General features: G+C 38.9%; 1 protein-coding gene across 2 annotated transcripts in view; it reads left to right on the top strand.

The window, feature by feature from the left end:
- The first annotated feature begins 217 nt into the window (after nt 1-217).
- Nucleotides 218-23,164, top strand: part of Igf1 (insulin like growth factor 1) — a 74,118-nt gene continuing 51,171 nt past the window's right edge. The window contains exons 1-2 of one of the 2 annotated variants that reach the window (XM_074084252.1): nt 218-579; nt 5,545-5,701. In XM_074084252.1, coding sequence (XP_073940353.1) covers nt 517-579; nt 5,545-5,701 — 220 coding nt within the window. In that variant the 5' untranslated portion in view covers nt 218-516. Of the gene's footprint in view, nt 580-628; nt 2,375-5,544; nt 5,702-23,164 lie in introns of those variants that run through there. The other variant, XM_074084253.1, reaches the window with a different exon arrangement.

The following is a 23,164-nucleotide window of genomic DNA, read 5'->3' as shown; positions in this document are numbered from 1 at the left end:
TAATTCTGGGGAGGTGTGTTAGCAGACGTGTGTCTTCACGCCTGGCAGAAAGTTAATCAGAGAACAGACCCTTATTTTCTATGGCAGCATAAGTCTTTTAATGTCTGCTCCCCCTGTCACTAACACACATTCTTTTAAGGGAAAAAAATGCTTCTGTGCTCTAGTTTTAAAATGCAAAGGTATGATGTTATTTGTCACCATGCCCAAAAAAGTCCTTAGTCGATAACTTTGCCAGAAGAGGGAGAGAGAGAGAAGGCAAATGTTCCCCCAGCTGTTTCCTGTCTACAGTGTCTGTGTTTTGTAGATAAATGTGAGGATTTTCTCTAAATCCCTCTTCTGTTTGCTAAATCTCACTGTCACTGCTAAATTCAGAGCAGATAGAGCCTGCGCAAGGGAATAAAGTCCTCAAAATTGAAATGTGACATTGCTCTCAACATCTCTCATCTCTCTGGATTTCTTTTTGCCTCATTATTCCTGCTAAGCAAATTCATTTTCAGAGTTTGTACTTCAGAAGCCATGGGAAAAATCAGCAGTCTTCCAACTCAATTATTTAAGTGCTGCTTTTGTGATTTCTTGAAGGTAAATATTTCTTATTCTTTTGAAGTCATTTTGGGGAATTTTATTGAAATTGTTCACTCTTTTCGTCTGCCTAGGATTGTTATTCACGTTAGACTTTTCATTGTTTCGGAACTGGGAGTTATTTATAAATTGCTGAATATGCAATTCTGTGGGATCTGAGAAATAGCTGCTTCAGGAGACAGACGTTTTTGCACAGATATCTGTATGAGTAGAAACTGTTGCAAGGTACTTATGCTAAATCCTCCGCTTCTGCAGGGCTCCCGGTGGTGTCACAGAAGAGTCCTTTAAATCCCGTCTGTGGCTAGGGGCTATAGAACATGGGCAGGAGCTTTGGGATTTTTTTTTTTCTTTTGCAGGTGCAGATGTTGTCTTTTAAAGACCATGTTCAGTCATATGTGTGCATGTGTGTGTGTATGCATGTGTGTAATTTGTCAAGGCTTTATTTAGGAGGCATGCCACAAAGGAAGTGTTACATTTTAAATGACAGGAAAGTTTTTAAATCTGTGTTTTGGAACTAAGGACCCGGAACTCTGCACTTATTCCCGGAGAGTCAAAGTTAGAGTGAAGTTTAATTTGCTCTTCAGAAAATGAATTTGACAACTAATGCTGCCTTTGCATATTTGTATAATTTAAATAAATGCATACTGTACATGGGAAACTGAAACTTCCCAGCAGCTGCTTATCCAACTTTTCTCATTTGAAAAGGACTTTCCTGGGTGAAGTTTGGATTTGGAGTTTCGTGCTGGGAACCTTTGATTTTATACTCAGTGCTGTAAAGTCTCTTTAGGTAAACTTGGCTGCTGTGGTCAATGCACCGACTTCTCCTTTCTAATTACTGGCTCAAGTTCAAGTTTCCGTTCTCAGCAAAATTATATCCTTCCAAGACTTGTGTCTTTTCAATTTGCAAGCACTTTTAAGCCGCTGTCACTGGCTTCTCGATTCATAAAATATTCCAGTGGCTGAATGCAGCGTTCACTTGCTGCTTTTCAAATGCTTCACTGCTAAGACTTTTCTTAGTCAAGTAAGTGGCTGGGGAGTTTAGGTTATAAGCTGGTCAGCCACCTGACTGCTGTCCTTCTGCTACCAGCACACACCGGCCGGCCACCTTGCTTTAATAGAAATGAAATCAGTGCTCACATGAACTGCGTGGTCCAGCAGCTGGCTTCTCCCCTCCCTACTTCCAGGATCATCAGAGGCTGTGGAATGTTATCTAAGCATTCATTACAAGTTTGGAAAATTGTCTCCAAATGAACTTTTCATGCTGCGTCTGCTGAACTGTTCAGAAGTGGAGTTAGTAATGCGTCGTTAACCTTTTCCTGTCCTTGCAACAGGCAGTGGTTGGAGGTTGCTGTGTGGTCTTCCCAAAGTGATTCCATGAGTGAAGGTGTCCTGCCTAGAGGCAGGACAGGCTGATTGCACCCTGAGTCTCAAGGTATTTCCTATGCTTGAGCCAGGAGAAGGAGGGAGTCATTGAGCAGTCTAGGACTAGGATCCCTATTGGAGCAGCTACAATGGGCACATAATGGAAATTGGTGGGTTGATTGAGGGGAAAAGATTGACTCCACTCCCAGCTCTGCAATTTGCTCATTGTTTGAATGGACAAAAGGCAGTTTACCAAGGCTCAGAGCATACCTGCCTGCCTGGGTGACCAGATGTAACTAGATGCTCTCACAAACCCCACCCACAAAGCAGCACATGTTTTTAAGTCTTCAGTTTTCTATTCACATCATCCTCATAGTACCCACCCTGACCTGCTGTAAAAGACCTGGAACAAACAAAAATGATGACACCTACAGTGAGTATTTTCCTATGACTTTTGCCCTTGCATTTTACTGAGCATTTTCATTGTGACCCAGACATCTGGAATCACTTGATATTCTGTTTATTTAAGGTAAAAAGAATGGTTTTTGGAAATGTGAATTTGTGAATGAATTTTTAGGAAGTGTGTTTTGAGGTTTTGGATTTTTTTTCTTTTTTCTCTTCTCCTGCAGGTTCTTTCTTGCTTTCCCTCTATGCTATTTTCCCCTCCCCTTCTCCATTTCTTTTGTGGCTGGCGAGATAGAAGCCCGAGGAAATGCTGAACATATGGGGCCACTTGTTTTAAACTTCAACTCCAAACCAACTTCATTATTGTTTTCTGTTTTGGGAACATAATGTGATAAATTCTCTTATTCTCTGTGGGTGTGCTGGACTGTTCTCTGAGCTAAAGGAAAATGCACCAGAGGTTCTATCTTGTCCTAGAACAGAATTCAGTGGTGGGAAAAAGAAGAAAAAGAAAAATCCATTAGGACAATCTTAACCTTTTAAATACTAGAGACTTTTGTGCATTGCTGAAAGTAAATGTGTTATACCAGAAATAACTATTTAAAATGATAGTTTTGACATCTAAATTCACTAAGGCTATAAGTTTGAGTAATATTTCCCATGGATTTTAGAGAAACTGAAGAACTTGGAGGCACCTAGCATCACAGGTGCTGGGCCTTCTGCATTATCAGAAACTCAAAAAAGAAGGAAGGGATGGAGAAATAGGTTTGGTACAGTGGCATGCATTCTAGAACTAGAGTCAACTAGATTTGAACTGTAAGATCAAATATGGCTTTGTCCTTTGTAAAGACTATGAAGTCTAGTTGGTTTGGATTCGCTTCAATTCTCACTGAAGATATTGAAAGTGAAACTCACTAGTACTTCTTGTATAAGGAAGAAAAATGAGGGCTAGATAATAATTTGTCCCATGTAGTCCCCTTGGTTTTGGCCATGTAGGAGGTGGAGGGCTTTCATCCTAAGGTTCTATTGAGAAAATGGCACACATGTTCAATGGAGCTTTTTCCTCCCCCTCTATTTTATGGCCACTATGTATAATTATTTGCAAATAGAGGTTACTTTTCATCTTCAGCCGCCTCACAAGCATTAACTAAATATTTACTTGTGTTAACAAGAGTCAAAAGGTTAGATTTTTTCCCCCCAATTTCTGAGCTGAAGGTCTGGCTATAAAATTTGAAATCTTGTTTAAAATGATAGAACACACTTTGCCAGTGAGGCATAACCATTAAGTTGAGAGTTCATTTAGGATAGGGTAGGGGTGTCAGAAAGTGAATGACTGAATCTGTTTCTCCAACAGTGATGGGGTTAAAGGACCTGCCCCTGCTGTGAAGTTCAAAAAAGCCTCTTTTTAAAATTATAACTTCCAGCATAACTCCATGACCCTTTTAATAGGATGCCTCACCTAAGGACCTGTCTGAGGCTCTTTCCAGTGCCTCTGGAAGCATGCCTGTGTGAGAGGCAAAGCTATTCACCTTGGAAACACCCCTGGAAGAAACCACATTTTGGTGCCACAAGTAGCAATATGGAAAAATTCAATGGTCACCTTTTCTGCTTCATAGAGTGAGGGCAGGGACTTGAGTGGCAGGAATTCTGCCTCTGGCAAGGATTGCCATTTGGCTCCAATCATTGTCTAATTCGTGCCAACCAGGGGTCCCTTGGTGGATTTTGTTTTAAAAAATGGATACAGTGACACATAATTCCCTCCAAGAGATGAAGTCAGAATTCCTGTGACTCAAAAAAGAAGGGTTTTAAACACAGTGGTCTTGAAGAGAAGAGCTTAGCATCCAGAAGTAGCATTTACTTAGTGTTGGTGCTCAGACAACAACACCTCGAAGTGTGGCTCTTTGGCATGCTGAGTACTTTGAACTACAAGGAATTGGAAGTCTGTCTCTGACCTTCTCTCGCCTTCCTTTTAGGTAAAAGGAAGACAGGCCATAGGAACTAAAAACTTTCTTTCCCAAAGGAAGATCTTTAAAACCTAGGGATCTGACTCTAACCTTCCCCTGACTGTTTGTAGAGCATCTGGCCATAAAGAAATGCTTGGCCTACCTTGTCTGATAGTAGGTCATACAATTCTTGTTCTAGACGGGTCCAGTACACAGCAGGGCAAAGAAGAATCAGAACAGATAAGCCTTGCTGGCTTTCTCCACCTCCGTCAACTAGCATTAAATCATATCTTTTTTTGGCCGATGACATTCCCACCTGGCTGTCCATGCTTCACTGAACTAAAGCATAAAAAAGCAGTTTTCCCTGGGTATTTGATTCTTCATTCTGAAAGATCTCATGTCATATGAAACTTTAATTAAACCAATGTACTTATACTTCTTGTTAATCTGTCTTTTATTATAGGCCATGACCCTTATGATGGGTGAGGAAATGTTTCACACCTTTTTGGCCCTGCTTTAGCACTTTAGCATAAATCACTTTCATTCCTACATTTTCATATTTTTCATGTTTCTGGTTTGTTGTTTCTTTCCACTTGTGGTTGTGTTAACAGCTGATATTGCCAGCGAAGAAATCTCATTCATTCTCTCTCTCTTCTCTGGAGTATTTTCACAAGTTTTTTGTTTTTTCGTTGTTTGGTTGTTTTGTTTTTTTTTTAACCACAATAAATTCTTCTTAACCAGCAGCCTAGGAGTGCTATTCTGGTTAGGTTAATATTCTGGTCAATAATGAATGCATATGCAATCTATGGATGGCCAATTTTTAGAGAAGTTAAATTAGCAAAGCACATGTGGCCACAAGTCTACACTGGATACTACTTAACCTTTGATGACCGAAAAGTTTTACCAGAATCTCAGAGTAATGTGAGATCTCACTACCAAAATAGCATCTTCCACTTACACAGTGATTGTTTGCAGATCTCTGATCCCATTTAATTGTAATGGGAACCCATAAAGAAGAGGTTCAGGAGAACTTTTCCAAGGATCTAGCAGCAAGCAGATTAAGCACAGGTTGTTTGATGCCAAGACCTGCTCAGTCCAGGACTCACAGTAGGTCCTCAAGTGTTTTGTTGGACCTCTGGGCCAGGTAACTCTGATTAATAATAACAAGAGGATGCTGAGCGTCAATGCACACTCATCTGACCTCACTCCCCTTGCAAGGGCCAAGGAGGAAACCTAACCCTCTTTCTGTTTTTGGCAGGTGAAGATACACATCATGTCCTCTTCACATCTCTTCTACCTGGCCCTCTGCTTGCTCACCTTTACCAGCTCTGCCACAGCTGGACCAGAGACACTCTGCGGGGCTGAGCTGGTAGATGCTCTTCAGTTCGTGTGTGGAGACAGGGGCTTTTATTTCAGTAAGTAGCCTCCCTTCTCCCTGTGCTGCTGAGTATCTGGCTCTGCAACTGTGGGGAGGGTGTGAATAGCTGAGCAATTACTGTGACTGGCAGTCATTCTCAGATTAAGATCCCTCACCTTGAAGTAAGCTTATTGTTTCAATGGGGCTTTGGCAGATTTTGGAGGTGTATGGTGGAATTTTCTTCCTCAACAGTTTGTCTTCAGCCTTCCTGTTGAGCCTTCCTTCAGCTATTATGGTCTACTCTCTTTCTTCTATTCCTTTCAATGAAAGGAGTAAAGTAGTAAGGACTTTCCACTCATGTGGACTTGGGGACAGAATTGAGGGGCCTGTTTGAGATATTTCCATGCAATATGAAGTCACCATGAACAGATACAAAGTGAACTTTGCTCAAAGACATGTTTGCAAATGTACAGGATTGCAAATGTCCAGGTTGCCAATGCCACCTGGAGCATCATACCAATGTGTCCTCTATGCAAGGTGACCCTGATTTTTTTTGTCATTATTCTCATTTGGCATAGCTCTTCTCTGGAACTCTCCAGTGATATGTTATAGGGGAAAAGGTCTTTGACAAATGCAGAGTCACTTATCTCATAAGTAGGTCTCATGCAATTAAAAAGTCAACTGTTAATAAAAAGTAGACAGCAGAGTGAATGCCTGAAAACAATAAACACAAACAAAAATCAATGGTACCTGAGAGAGCTAGTCACTTAAAGAATCTACCTCACATGCATCCATCTCACTATATATTACAAAACAGTGAAAATTTTAAAACCAGATGCTCACTCTGTGTAATTCTTTGGGATTTTAGAGAGTTCCAGAAAATTGAGCATGAATCATTTTTAAAGGTTCTTATCACTCAAGTGTAGACAGCTTACCTCAATAAGCCACTAAGCTTCAAATAGCTCCTGTATGGTTCACACACTTGAAGTCTCTCATCTTCTTCCTAAATGTCAGCTACTCTAGGTAGGTGGGGTGGGTGTATGTATATGTGAGAGAGAGGCAGAGAGAGAGAGAGAGAGAGAGAGAGAGAGAGAGAGAGAGAGAGCATGGGGGAAGAGAGAGAGAAAGACTAGTTGGAGATGGGGAGGGGAGAGAGGAAGGAGGAGGCTGGTAGAGAGACTGGTGATCTATAATTACCATGGATTTGAAAAAAAAAAAAAAGACAAGTTACAGAGATTCAGAAGTGCTTTTTTCCAATGGGCAAAATCCACTCTATGATTCCAGCCAGTGCTTTAACTGAGTGAATTCAATTGTTTTTCTGTCAATAGAACACTTCCATCCAGTTCTCTGTTGCAGTGCAGATGAATGAGTACATTGGGTGGGTGCTTTTCCAGTAGCAAACTTGCTTTACCTTTATATGGAAGGTAGATGTGGAACATCAACATGGCCCAAAAGTAGGTTGTAATAATTTTATAATTCGGGCTACTGATCCACATTTTGTTTAAAAAAAAAGTATGAATAAGTGATTCTCATTTATTATGCCCAAGAGGATTTTCTTCTGCCTTGGTAATCCATTTGTGTAATTCCCTTTCATCCAGTTCACTAGATAATTTCCAAGTGCCCTCTGTTATGTACCAGGTTGAATTGTGTGCACTTTACGACATGCTCCAGGATTTTCATGCATGCTATATGGAAACTGGACCCTTCTGTGCTTGTGATGTTTGCCTTAGATTAAAAAAAATGAGAATGGAAAGTCCTAAGTTAATGTATGCTCTCTCTCTCTCTCTCTCTCTCTCTCTCTCTCTCTATATATATATATATATATATATATACACATATATATATATATACATACATACACATACAAGTATTAGACAATTATGAGGGAAACCAATTTCAAGGCACAAAAGGGTTCTTTTATGATAGTGATCAAAGTTTAGCAAATGTTTTTAAATTGTATTTTAATAACCTAAAATGAGAAAGTTACATATAGAAACAAAATTTTGAGTATGACTTTGGATAGAAAGCACCTCTGTAAGTCATATGTTGTTCTCAATATTGTCATTGAGAATATATGTTTCATATGTTTGCTTACTGAATTCTGTAACTCAAGTTAATCCCCTCCCTGACATAGTTCCTCTTGCTAGCTTTCTGGTCAAGTGGAGAATGCTGTTAATGCCTAAGAGAAGTTAGCCATCATGAATTGCTTTTAATTTACTTCAAAACATTGATAGAGCATTTTATGTGTGTAAGACAGTTTCCTGAGCATGAATAAGATGTCTTGAAATGACTAAGATTGACCTTGCCTTTAAGGGACTCACAATCTAGTTGGGAGTTTTAAAAAAGTACCCATAAGCACTATCAATTGTCATACGACAAAAATAACCTTGGAAGAGGAGATTATGTCCTGATGATTTTCCTGAATATTTTGTATCATTTTTGCCATAAACTTACCAGGCTCTCCTCTCCCACAAACAATACTCTGGGACTACTTGATGCCAAAGACCATGTCTGATTATCCTTGAATCCACATGTCAAGTTCAATGTTTGGCTGATATAGTAGTTGCTTCTATTTAATTATTGAAATAACCATATTGCATCCAATCAAATCTAATGGAACTGCTTATATGGGATTTTAGTCTTAGGAACTACCAAGAATTAGAGTAGGCAAATACTTTGGACCATACTTATACCTCCTGCTGACCCAGTTATTTGATAGAATTGGTTTTCCTTTTTTTAACTGAATATAACATTTGTATACTCACAACAACTAAGAGGTTATATTTTGCTCATCCCCAAGCTACACTGATGGTCTGTTTTGTGTCTAAGCCAATTATTCGTACAGAAATTAACTGTTGTCAACAAATTTTATTGAGTTTCCTTTTCATCCCCTGAGATTTACTGTGTGTGGAGAAGTCAGCTCTAAGTGTTTACAGTCTTCAGTCTTCTACTTTTTGAAGGAAGCATTCTTCCCCACTTCTGTCCCCATCAGTTGACACTTATTACTGATTCTTATCCCTATTTTCAAGGTTTTATTGTGGCTATGCCTTATATTTTAAGCTGCTTCAACTCTATTTTGGAAGTATGGATTTTTTTTAATGGAGGAAGGCAATTTCCAAACTTAGTATGAAATTTAAGCACCTAAAAGAAATTCGTCTTCATCTCTGTTTTTTTGGTCAATACAGACTATTTAGCAAGTAGAGTTTTTAATCCTATTAGAACTGTTCTGAATAAAAACATTTTATAGTTCTTATTTTGTATAGGGTGACCCAATCTTTGCATGAGCTCATAGTCCCCTCCAAGCCCAAGTTCCACTGGAGCATAGCAAAAGCAACCTTCTAGATCATGTTTTGTGAGCATCTTCCTGGTATAAGTGGAACAGTTCCTCTATAATTACTGCATCTTCCCCAGACATTTTATGAAATGAAAGATCCAGTGAGGAGCTAATTACTGATTCTTCCCTGTACATCATAGTAAGAGAGCTTATCAACCAGCCTTGTACTTTCATAGTCCTGTGAGGAAAACAGTGACATAATAGAGGTGAAGCACATTGGGAGAGAGCTAGCTATATCTGGCCAGACTGATGAAGCACTTGTAGAGGGTGTCTCATTATAGCCTCGTTTTGCATGAAACACAGCAATAGGTAAAATGAAATAGGAGAAGTTAAGTTTGCCATGGGTATAATTTTTGACAGCCATGGTGATTAACCATTTTAACATGTTGTTTGGAGCTTGTGGAATTTTCCTCCTTGGAGATATTTTAAAATTGACAGACAACCAACCATCTTGGATGGTTTCAATTAAGAACAACCAAAAGAAAGAGAGTTCCTAGGGTCCTTTTTAGTTTTAAGAGTCTATAAACAGTCCCTTAAATAAACTATATATGCTTTACCTCAGGCGGTCTGGGAAAAAGGAGAAGTAAATCAATTAGAAAAGAAAGTTGGATACCCTTTCAGCTATTCCAGATTTATGGCTTTGGTAAAACATACTTCCAATGTGTAGTTATTAAGAACAGGTCTGAATAAACGAATGACATTCTTTATGTGTTAAAACATACTGTTTTTAAAGAGTTTAAGTGAAACTTTGCAATTAACTTTCATTTTTATTGATTGCATAAACCTTCCTAGATTTAGGTTATTATTATTAATTCAAGCTTCTTTCCTGATATATAGTGCTCAGAAAACTGTTCCCAGACCTGTCATTCATTAGTTGTATGACTTTGGCAGGCATTTAAACTTCCTGTGCTGAAATGTCCTTGTCTATAAAACAAGGAGATTTTGTTAAAGTAAGTGATCTCTTCTAACTTTAACAGACTTATAGTCTAGGCTGTGATTAACAAGGATTTGATGCTACTCAAGAAAAGAGAGCCATGGATCTAAGTAGTGACCAAAGAACACTTAGCCTCTTTTATCTTTTGTATATTATTTCTTTGGGATCCCAAAGATAGGAGATTCACCCACTTAAACAAAGAGGAGGCAGATTCTTTTTTTTTAATTCTTATTTTATTCATATGTGCATACAGTGATTGGGTCATTTCTCCCTCCTTCCCCCTGCCTCTCCCTTACCCCTCCCCCTTACCCCTCGCTACCCAGCAGAAACTATTTTGCCCTTATCTCTAATTTTGTTGAAGAGATAGTATCAGCAATAATAGGAAGGACCAAGGGTTTTTGCTAGTTGAGATAAGGATAGCTATGCAGGGAGTTAACTTGCATTGCTTTCCTGTACATGTGTGTTACCTTCTAAATTAATTCTCGAACTAACCTTTTTTCTAGTTCCTGATCCCCTTCTTCTATTGGCCTCTGTCGCTTTAAAGTATATGCATTAGTTTCTCTGCATTGAGGGCAACAAATGCTATCTAGTTTTTTGGGTGTCTTCCCTATCCTCATACCTTCCTTGTGTGCTCTTGCTTTATCATGTGATCAAAGTCCAATCCCCTTGTTGTGTTTACCCTTGATCTAATGTCCGCATATGAGGGAGAACGTACGATTTTTGGTCTTTTAAGCCAGGCTAACCTCTCTCAGAATGATGTTCTCCAGTTCCATCCATTTACTTGCGAATGATAAGATTTCATTCTTCTTCATGACTGCATAAAATTCCATTGTGTATAAATACCACATTTTCTTAATCCATTCGTCAATAGTGAGGCCTCTTGGCTGTTTTCATATCTTGGCTATTGTGAATACTGCTGCAATAAACATGGGTATGCAGGTGCCTCTGGAGTAACCTGTGTCACATTCTTTTGGGTATATCCCCAAGAGTGGTATTGCTGGATCATATGGTAGATCTATGTTTAGATTTTTAAGAAGCCTCCAAATTTTTTTTCCAGAGTGGTTGTACTAGTTTGCATTCCCACTAGCAGTGTGAAAGGGTTCCTTTTTCCCGCATCCTCGCCAACACCTGTTGTTAGTGGTGTTGCTAATGATGGCTATTCTAACAGGGGTGAGGTGGAATCTTAGTGTGGTTTTAATTCATTAGCACTGTCTTGAACCAAGTTGGATTTGAGCTGTGCCATTTGCATTCCTTTGCTTGGCACCCTTAGATTGCCAGACATGCATTTCTGTGACTGCTGGTCAAAGTTAGGGATGAATATGGTCACTAGCTGTGGGAAAGCTATTCGCTTCGAAGCTAATTGGTACATGTGGAGTTTGCCCTCATGACCCTGGCCTCATTACTACCACAAAGCTAATAGGCCACAGATATTGTTAAAGCAAAGCCCTGATTTTTATCTTGACCCCAAATATTTTCTTCTATTCTTTAAATATATCCTGTCTGTGTCAGTAAGAAAATGATGGTTTCTGTGCAAAATTAGAAAATAATTAGGATTTTTGTGACATGTTAATGCTCTTTAAGGCCATCCTCTCCTGAGGAAGAATTATAACAGGACAGTGAGGAGTTCATAACCAAGATGTGATCTCTACTGCTAAGCATCTAGAGTTTGAACCCCAGCCCTGCAAAATACTAGGTGGGAGACCTTGAGCAAGCTACGTAACCTCATTGTTCTTCAGTGTCCTCATCTGTAAAATGGATCTGCCTCAGAGTGTTCATAATAGGATTAAATGAGTTAATTGATTGGAATAAATTAACTTAGTATACTGCATGACATGTACGAAGCACCACACACGTGTTAGCTATTACACTTACTTATTCTCTTCTAGGATCAGTTGCAGAGTCCACTGCAAAGGGTGAGATATCTAAAGAACCCAGTTAATTACACACTCATTTTCTTTCCTGGGGGCAGCTAACAAAAATCTATTACCAATATCAACAATTATTTAGGTAGTATCAGCACCAGGAACAAGAAGAAAGTCTTGGGGGCTGGCAGAGTAGCTCAAGTGGTAAAGCTCCTGCCTAGTAAAGGGGAAGCCTGAGTTCAAACCCCAATGCTGCCAAAAAAAGAATGTCTTATGTTTGTCTATTACACTTACTTTTTCAAAATCCAGTTATATTGGCTCTCTCACTTTGTCTCTACCCAAGTGTTTATGGGCAAAGATGATTGCTACATTGGGCAAATAAATGTGAGACAGATTTTGTGACTTACCTCACTAGATGAATCCAGAACGATAGCCAAGATTTTCTTGTCTCCAAGAAATTGTGTTCGTTTGGTCATTTGCATTGTTTAGAAGCCCAAAATCTTGTAGCATAGGGAAATATTCTCAAAACCCCAGTCCTCTTCTGAGAGATAAGGAGCAGGAAATCTGGGGTGACTCAGGTGTTTTGAACATTTCCTTGAAATGAGGCCTTGTAGTGGCCCTACATTTTGAATACCCTTGTAGTGGCCCTACATTTTGCTTTCTGGGAAAATTGAAAAATACTAATAGTCCTTCCTCAGGGTGCAAAAAAAAAACCTTTTTGATTAGAGGCTGCAGTTGTACAAGAGTCTTCACAGGACCTCAGACAGAACACAACAGTTCACCTGTGAGCAGCAGGGTATGCACTATGATCTGCTATCTGGATATCTGGGAAACTTTCCTCTGGCCAACTTCATCTTTCCTTTATCCTCTGCTATCAAACCTCAAATGTTTTATTTCTTGCATCTTTTATTTTTATTGGTTTTTCTCAAAGATCTACTGAAGAACTGCTGTCTAGTGGGAACACCTCTCTTTGGATATAATGAAAGTGGTGGTAAAGGGGGAGTGACTATGAGGTACTATGATGCAGACAGTGAGCTAGCGAGGAAGAGTCTTTCCCACTATCCATGAAAGGAGATGTGGGAACAGCTAGGGGTTTTGGATCCAAGATTTCCACCTGTGCATTATCTCTCAACTACTTGTTTGAAAACCATGGGTATTGGAATGCCTTATATCTTCTGTGGCTTATAGGGTAGACATCTTGGATTCAAGAGAGCATTTTGACATTCCAGAGCTTCTAAAGTATTTGGAATTCCAAGTACCTTGTCCAGACATCATGTGCCATGCCAGCATTCCTCAGGAGCTCCACTGGAGCTGACTTCATCTCTCCAGCAGCCTTTCTTCTGACGTCATAGCACACACCAAAGAATCAGACACACTAAAAACAGGCACAAAATCTCTTCCAATGAGGTTCCTCATTGTTCTCCATAACAGCCTCTTTACTTTTTTATGTAGCCAGACTTCTTTGACAACCATGGTGGCAAAAACAAAAAAAAAAAAAAGATCATCTTTGTATTGAGCTGCTACCGTGGCCAAATTCTATCCTCCAACCCTACATGAAACATCAACAAGCTCTTACATCCCAAAGAATTACTTTTGGTTGCTTGGAAAGTTCAACCCCCTTATTAGCTGTTAGCCTAAAGAGATGACAACACAGCATTTTGTTTGTCTTTATCTATATGTGAGATCATGTTTAAAACATAGCAAAGAGCTGTTATTTGACATGCAATTCCCTAACTTCAGTAAGTTGTACGCCTATTTAATGCGTTGTTTAGTCTCACATTGGCTAAAGCCACTTAAAGAAGCTCTTGGCAAGCTCTAGGTTTTCATTCTTGGCATAACTGCCCCTCTCAGTTTTTCACTGAACCTTAAATACCAAGAAAAACCCTCTACTTACTTTATATCTGGCATATTGCTTTATGTAATTCACCAGAACCTTTGCACATGGCCTTCTGCATTTGTCCTAAGGTAATTAATGGCTTTGCAATATTTGATCAGCTGAAGCACAGACACATAGAGAAATTGTGCAACCAGCAGAGACCACACAATCTTTTAAATTAAAACCTTTTGCTTTAAATGTTCAGCAGTACTGCAGGGATAAGGGTTTCCATTCCCCAAAAAAGGTCATTCTGAACCCCTGAGAAGACATTCAAAAATCTGGTTATTGATTAAATTTACATCCCTCTAGCTCCCTGATTTCTCAAAGGAAATAAAATTGAAGATTGCTAGAATCTTGGAGACCCTTGAAAAATTATCTTGTCAAACACTAAGACGAAAACCCAGAGAGAAGTGATGAGCTGTTGATTCTGTTTTCTGATCCCAATTCAGTATTCTTCCAGTAGCAGCAGTTAACTAGGCCTATGTCAAAGTTACCTGGTAAATTAAAATGACCAGGAGAGGCCTTCAATCAAGTTCAATTAGATCTCAATGGATTTCTCGATCACATAAGCTCACCTGAGACCTAACATTTTTGGTCACTTGCTTAAGGGGACCAAATTAAAGTGATTCCCTGCCTCTCTTTATATGGTAGAAAAAAACATTCAGATGTGCTTTAGACATTTCAAGTCCAGTTAAGGTCACAATTAAGACTCTTATTGTATTTTGTGTTATTCTGACTTTCTGGTCACTCTCTCCAATGTCAACTTTGGTAAAGCTACTTTGGAATGACTTAGCAAAGCCGTGTTCCTGGAAAATCTGAAACAGTCTGACGAGTTGTTGGATCAACCTTTCTTCTGGAGATTTCTCTGTCGGTCTCAAGCCAAAAGAAATTTACACCTGATTTTTTTGCAGACTCCCAAGCAAATACTCTATGAATCACTCCTGATTTTCTTCTTTCATTTGCAGCCTCTGTGAGGCACTAGTAAAGATATTAGAGGCTCTATTTTAAACTTTAAAAATCTATCAGTCTATGACAGAATTGTCAAGCAATTCTGTGGGTATTTCTGGGAAGATGGCACTACCTCTGTGCCACTTACCCTGATGAAATGGGTCTTTCATCAGAAGCAAGTGATTTAGAAAGACTGCACTGAGCCAATGCACATGCAGCCAACTCCTGATTGTCCATGAAACTGGGGAAAGGAGCACAGCATTAGAATTCTAGAATAAACTGATTGAAGACTCTCCTCTCTCCTCTTTGCCCCTACCCCCAACCCTTTTATCAGACCAAGTAACATATTTTTAAATCCTACTTCATTCTTATGCTGCCTGTTCACCTTTCCTAGCAAGGCCATTAGCAACAGGATTTTCAACCATATACTACTGATACTTGGGGCCATATAATTTTTTTTTGAAGGAGGGGGGATGTCCTGGCCATTATAGAATGTTTACCAATACACTTGGTCTCTACCCAATGCCAGTAGTATCTTCCTCCTAGTTGTGATGACCAAAAATGTCTCCAGAGATTGCCTAATGTCTCCTGGTGTTGGGGGTGGGGGAAACGACCCCCAGCTGAGAACTACTGGACTAGACAAGTCTCTGAAAGAGAAGCAACCACAGAGGTGGGGGAAAAAAAAAAACAAACATGTGTGAAATTAATTGAAGGCTTCCTAAATGGGATACTCGTAGACTCAGTCTTTGGTCACTGATTAATCACGAATCTATGACCCATTACCTGGAGAAAGCCATGAGAGGAGTCATTGGGGTTTTCAATATTTTTTCTCTGAAAATACAAAGCTTTTTCCATAGTCTATTTAAAAGATATTTGTAGGCTTTCCTTTTTTCCATATAGCTATAGAATTCATTTGTTTTAATAAAAGAGGTAATGACAGACAGAAATGGTCCAGGGCAAAACTGTGTGCGTGGCAATTTGATTGTGAGTATCTGAAGCAAATGAAAAAAAAGCTGGTTATCTTTGACCTCAATATTTGGGGCTGCACCCTTGTTAGTCACATAATAAATAAACTCTCAATTCCTCACCAGTTAAAATGCCTAGTTCAAAGGTAATAGCTACATTTTTTCTCCTCCTTTTTTGTGCCTTCATGTCTGAATATCATCACACTCATTTTATTGCCCAGAAACAGTCAGCAGTTCCATGTCTGAACCTGACCCAGTTCCTCTACTGCATAGCTCTGTGATCTTGGAGAAATCACTGAACATCCTTGGGTCTCTCATTCCTCAGCATGAAATGGGAATTAAACATATTTTACCTTAGAATTGTTCAGAGACTCAAGTACAGAAGGCTTTGGAAAATGAAAAGGCTATCCAAATATGTCACTATTTATGGATTGAATTGGATACTTTGCCTTGCGTCCTTACTCATGGCCTGCAAATTAATTCAGTGGTTCAATTTCTACAAACTATTAAATAATAATCATCTAAAAAAGTTAATTTGGCAGTATATTTTCTCAAACTTCTTAATTAAAAAGAAAAGCTTTTTGGTATTACTTAGTCACTTACCACTTTTGCATTTAGACTTCCCAAGAATTAATCTATGGCCTTTCAAAAGCTCACTCAGTAATATCCTATTTTGTCCCATTGGAAGAAACAGAAAAGAGATGGAGATTATGACGTTATCACACTGAGCTTGCTTAGAGAGTTTGTCCTTTATGAGGTGGTTAGGTAGTCACTGAGGTATCACGTGTAGGCAAAAGATTTCATTCTCTTGATTCAGCTATTGGTGATTTCTGCTTAGCCTCAAAACACAGTGTTCTGCAGAGGGAATGTATTCCTAATCAGAAAAGTATATTTACACTCTCAATTGCCCATCTAAACTGCTTCCTTAGCACACACTCTGACTTGGAAGAATTAAATTTTTTCTCTGAGCATGCTGTCAATAAAATCAAATTTGTGAGTTTTATCACCATATGGACACCAAGAGCAAGTTCTTCCTCTCCCTCAGGAGCCTCGCATCCAATATGCCTAGAGATACAAGATTTGACATAGTAAAATACTTTTTTATGGCACATGCTCAATTACTCAGGAGGTCAAGATGGAGAGTATTGTGGTTTGAGGCTAACTCTGGCGAGATTCCATCTCAACAAATAAATCAGACATAATGGCACACACCTGTAATCCTAGCTATAAGGGATGCATAGATGAGGGATCATGGCCCAAGATCAGCTCTGGGCCAAAAATACTAAACCCTAGCTGAAAAATAGGTAATGCAAAAAAGGTCTAGGGATAGAGCATAGTAAGCCTGCAAAGTAAGCACAAAGTCCTGAGTTCAAACCCCTGTACTGCCAAAAAAAAATTACTTTTGAACCACACAAACAGTGGTTGGTGCTACTGTGAATTTTCATTTTATTTTATTTTGAGTTCTTTAGGAAAGCCAGGAGCTAAATTTTAAGGTTTTTTTTCTGTCCTTCACCATAGCCAGTGTGGGGCACTTAATAAAATTCCAAGATCTTATACTGAAAAAGTCATTCAAAGTCTATTTCCTTCTTTCAGTTTCCAGAACAAGCCCCATGACATTCACTTGCTACCACGTTTATTGTTTATCATTATTGTGTATAAAGGAAAAAGTCCACAAGTATACTTGAGATATTTCCTCTTGGGATCCTGCACTGCCATCCCCTTGAAAACTCCTCGGTCAAGAATAAGCTTATTCTACTAGCAGGGAATTTTCAAAGTCCACCAGACCCTCACTAACAGAGTCTGTCTATTTTAAAGAGAACCTCATTCAATTGCTCTCTTGCTCCATCTGAGTTATTTAAAAGGAGCAGTAGTAGATAAGAGAAGCCATGCAACAAACGCCACATCCCAGGCAAAGGGGTAGATATGGATGGAGTACCAGTCCACAGAGGACATCACAAATACTTTCTATTTGCCAAAGCAGAATTGAAGAACTGGAGAGCTAGAAAGAACCCTCAAGAGCAATCTGATCCAGTGAACGAAAGCCCAGAAAAAGTATGACGTTCATGAGATTAGAAAGCACACTGGTACAGAACTCCTGGGCTACAAGTCAATCAACCACTCACTCAGTCTGTAACTCTTTGCACAACTAGGCATAGTACACCAAGCCTTCATAAATTCATGTAAAGGTAGTTCTGGTAACTACAATCCAAACAGAGTGAACACTATATCACATTCTGCTGGTGTAATACACCAGATGTCTTTGAAAATTCAGGCCCTTAGCCATTCATAAAAATGTTTTTCCAATTTCTACCTCCCATTGAATAACATCATTAAGCCTCATTATCCCAAATCTGATCAACCTAACTATGGGATCATGCATTCTCATAAACCCTAGTAGTTTGATAGATTGGATGCTTTAAAAAGGAAGAAAAAGAGTTAAGAGTGAATTCCTTTTGAGTTAATTTTAATTTGAAGTCATGTCAACTGGTTGGTAGTGCATTTCGAATTACTTTCTAACTCAGAAGCTACCCAGAACAAAAGGTATTGTCGATGCATTTTCTGTGTCTCCACACATTCCTTACTTGCTAGTCTTGCATGAAGGTCTTCCATGAAGAAGCTTAAATTTTCCTACGTATTTTGAGTTTTATGTTTCTTTCCATTAAAGTTTCCAGTCGTTTCATAGACATATTTAGTTTGGCAGAAGGTAGTGGTGACTCATGGAATGAAGAAATTTGAAGGAAAAGCTACTGAAAATGGATCTAATTTCTTTTTAGGGTAATTTGGGAGCGAGAAATTGATAATTTGTCTAATTTTTTCTGGTTTCATCAGATGCTACACTGCCAGATATTTGTTCCATATGGTTGTTTTGTTATTCCTGAAACACGTAACAAATTTCAGCTGCAATTCTATCTAATATGGTCAAAGGGTAAGACTATTGTTGGCTCATTGTCTCATTATTTTTGGCTGGACATCCTCAATCAATGGTTATTGAGCAAAAACACAGGATCAAATTGAAACCCATTTTCAGTATGTTCCTTCCTATGGATCCAACCATTTCACTGTGACTTTGTCAAGCACAGCAAATGTTCCTTATTAAAGGAATGACTATGCTTTCTGCATAGATGCAACCACCAGTTAATTGTATTCACCTTATATTTCCACTCTCAATTTTGGTGTAGAGATGTTTCTGGCTCTCCAAAGGTTCTTTTCTGCTGATTCTTGCCTCCCAGTATGGAACAGATATTTGCGGATAATTCTGGGAAGATCAATGGCACAGTCATACAGTTGGTTTCCCTTAAGATCAACAGTCTATGGGCCCTAAGTAACATGGATTATAAGATTTGTGAAAGGTATTAGTGCCCCAAGTTTGACTGGCACTTATGTAGACTATTTACACTACTGCTCTGCATGCAATTATGGAAATCTTCCTGACCAGAAAAACCATAATTCAGTAACTATACAAAAGCACCATCATGTATAAGCTAAAGACCGAGAAAGTTTTATTTCTAACTGGTTATGGGCCACTTAAAGTCACTAAGTGGCTGATTGGCTTCAATGTAAATGACTTTGATGACCACCACATAAAAAAGCAACATTGCTGTATTGCTACTAAAAATCAGAGAAGTCTATCCCTTAGAAGAAACCAAATTTGATTTATGGCTACAGATAGTGTTCTGTGTCAAGTAACAATTTCTTATTTATAATGAACAAATTTGGTTTGATTAGCAAATATTTTAAGGGGTGAACATCAATCTTGCTTAGTGTGTGAAGACAGATCAAGAGCAAGACAACCTGAGAGCTTATTGGAAATGCATAGTTAGGGGCTCTCAAGACACCCAAAACAAACCTAACCTGCATTTAAATCAGATACCCAGGGAATTTGTATGCACATTAGGGTCTAAGGAAACTTAGTCTAGAAAATAATTGGTGGCACTTATTTCAGAAAAGAGAAAAATAGAAACTAATCGAGCTCAACTTTCACTGAATATTTAGAGAATGGCACTGGAGCCAAATCTGCATGTGGTCATTATCAATATATAGAGTGGTTCTCTGTATTGAGTCCCCATTCCTTCAAGTTAGTAAGTGAATCCTTTCCTCAGAGGAAATGTGTTACTGCTCCAAGGATAACCCCATGGCCTGACTTTCTGTGCACTTGAAATTGAAACTCCTAATTATTTTGGCTACAGTTTCCAAATGCATCACTGGGGCCAGGAACTGAGCTCCAGTCCTTAAGGTTTTGCCAGTGGCTTTTTCAATACATCTTTTCAATTGCCAAGAAAGAGGGCTTCAAAAATTATATATAAATATATAGAGAGATAGATATTATGAATATTCATAATTGCATTGAGTGGACAAATGTTTTCACTTATATTGCTTCCTTTGTCATGATCAGCCAGTTTCTAATACTGTTGCTTATGAGTCTGAGTGGATTAACTCCATTAGGTTTCTAATTGAGATTTAAGAGAAATGATTTAAAATAAGAAAAGAGTTTTTCTATCACCTATAAGGAGGTGAAAGAAACACTTTAAAACTGATTTTCGAAGAGATATAGCTAACTTCCAGCCTTTGCAAGGCTGGTGCTAGAACATGACAAGTCCCCACCCAAGCCCATTAGTGACAGTGTCCTTGCAGACTCTATTTATTCATTTATATACACATCTAGCTTTAGCATACATTGACCCATGTCACATCTGCTCTAAATATGCTTGACTTCTTTGAATATTAACTCTGCACCTTTCTTTTTTATTTAATTCAACATGCATTCATTACCTTTGCACTGTCACTTATGCACTAGGCTAATCACTGCTGGATCATAGGAATAATGTACAAACCTTGTCTTTACTGAACTCCATAGCCCTCTTCAAACACACCAAGGGTTCAGTTCAACTAGAACTTAAAAGATAATCAAGTCCTTCCAGTGACGGAAGAACCCAGATCTGAAAAACGAAACGTTCAATAATTTAGAGATCATCAAAGGATATTTCTTCAAGAGCAAGTGGAGTTTTTGGCCAGTGACCTTACAAAGCAGGGAAGGCCAGGTTCCAGCCAATGCAATGGATGGTTTGCGCAATCACCCAGAGTGTTTAGGACAGTGCAGACCATCAGACCCAACTCTTTAGACAAAGCAAGCTGTAGCATTGTAGTTTGTTTTGCACCAAGATCCAGAACAGCTGTTACCAATTCACTGGACGATTACACATGTGTCCCTCCTCCAGTCCCATCATTCACTCTTCAGGTCCTCCTCATCACTCACCAGAACTATTGCAACAGCTTCCTCAATGATTGCTCTGTGTCCAATCCTGCTTGACACCAGCCATCCCACCCATGAGATTAATCTTTCTCAAACACAGTTCTAATCACTTTATTCCTTTTCTAAACAACTTCTAGTGACCATCCATGACTAAATAAATTGAATCCAAGCTCCCCAATTTGACAGCAAGGCATTTTATGGAAGACCTTTATCTGACTTTCCAATTGTATTTCCTCATGTTTCCCCCACAGCAGAGCTCACAAACCAGCAGTCTGTAAGTCATATCCAGTATTCATAAGTATTTTGTTTGGCAAATACAGTGTTTTTACAAAAATGCGAATTATCTGCCAATATTTACTAAATGACTCTTCCCTTCATGTTGGCATGTGCTTTCTGCTCTACCAAAACCCCCACCACTCTCTATTGCCTTACTCTGGCCCACTTCACTTCCTTATATGACTTGCTTCACTCATTGAGTCACTAACTCAATTGACTCATTGCATCTACAAGTGCCCCCTACGTATTCCAGCATCCAATCTAGATGACTTACTACCACTGTTTTATTTTCCTGGACTTTCCTCCTGTTCTCTCAAATGTCACCTCCTCAGTAAAGTCTTCTACCAGATGTCAACTCTCTCCTCTAAAAGAGAAAAGCAATAATATTACTCTTTAAGCACTTATAATCTGTTCTGTTTTGTGGTATTTGTTGAGTGTTCCTGCCTTACACCATCTGGTTAACTATATGCGCCTCAAAGGTGAGGGCTATGTTTTATTAATCTCTGTAAGATCCCCCTCACTTCCCTTGTACACAGTACGTCAGTGTCTGTATGGAATTAATTATGTTACCCATTTTTCTCTGGACTCACAGCCTTAGAGTAGTTGTGCGTGCCCTTAGGAAGGCAGTAACTCATTTGAAATGCAGACATGGCTGAATTGGAAGGCCCCCAAGGATTTTCAGGCATTTTGAAGTAGGGAGTGAGAAATGCTGCATCTAAAGGAAACTACTGAGGGAATTTAGGTAAACAGAACATGATCCTTTTTATTGGAAGCTGGCTGTGATCTCCAGATTAAAACACTATTGCATGCCTCACAAGGAGCATCAGCAAATCCTTTAGTATGCTCAACTTGTGTTAGAATTAGAGGAGTCAGTCTATTCCTGAGGCTCCAGCTGAGCCAATGCCAGGTAAAGCACAAATACCCTAGAAAAAAACTGAAATGCCTGCTACATTCAAAAACATCCATTTCTAAAGTTTCTGAGTACCTAGAAAGGGACTCTCATTCCTGTCTGCCCTGGCAAGAGGGTTGTCAACAAGTCACAAGGTTATAGAGTCAAATTTCAGCTCCAGAAAGGGATCCAACTTCATGAATTTTGATTGGAATGGCCATTTGTAAAATACTGACCAAAAAAAAGAAGAAAGTCACTCTTTTAAATGTACTTAAATTCAGCAATGTTATATGGACTACAATGTACCTAACATAGTCCTAGAAGCCACAAGAAAACTAAAATAAGAAAACCAAAGGGTACATTAATATTAATGAGCTCCTACCATTTTCTCAAAGGGAAATATAAAAGTGTATCTTAAGGTCCTTCTATCTGGCTAAAAAAAGCAACCCTTGCCTATACAGTAAATAATTACCATAAACCTATAGCATTCAAGGAAATAATAAAATGTTATTCTTTTTTTTTTCTGTTTCTCCTGGACTTGGAAGATTTCAAAAACAAGTTCTTGATTTGCTCAATGAATACAAGAATTTTTGTTCTCCTCTCCTTACACAGTCTCATAAGGCCTTTCACTGATGTCTAAAAGTAAGGTGGAATTTGTCACCTTCATGCTCTCACTGTCTGTGTAGGTCCTCAGTAAGGAAAAGGATGGATGTACTCTGTAGACTATGAGGCCAGAAATACTGTGTCGGAAAGCTGCTTTGACTTCGGGAGAAAGTTGATAGAAAGCTCCCAACGGAATCCCTCTTTTTGTGAAGTTGCCAGGACAATCTTTCCAACTCAAGTTCAATGACACATCCAAATTTTACCTGGAGTCATGAGGTTAACCTGCTTGCCTGACCTCCATATCCCATAGTTCAGATAGGATCTGTTGCAGAGAACACCGGCATTGTGAGCACCCTTTCTTTTAGCACAAGTATTTCTCAAAGCAGGAAGAATAATTTTTTTCAGAATTTAATAGAATTACACCTGTGAGTATCTGGGCACTTTGGAATAATATTTGCCATAGTACCAGAAAGACAAAATTGAATATCATAAAGAGCTCTTATTGAGGTGAGGAGACCTAGAAACCCTGAAGAGCCTTATATTAGCTGGTTGTAAACTGAATGCCTTCAGCCAATTATCTTCC

The sequence above is a fragment of the Castor canadensis genome, chromosome 8 (genome assembly GCF_047511655.1).
Source record: "Castor canadensis chromosome 8, mCasCan1.hap1v2, whole genome shotgun sequence".
NCBI lineage: Eukaryota > Metazoa > Chordata > Mammalia > Rodentia > Castoridae > Castor > Castor canadensis.
This window is presented reverse-complemented; position numbering and strand designations above follow the sequence as displayed.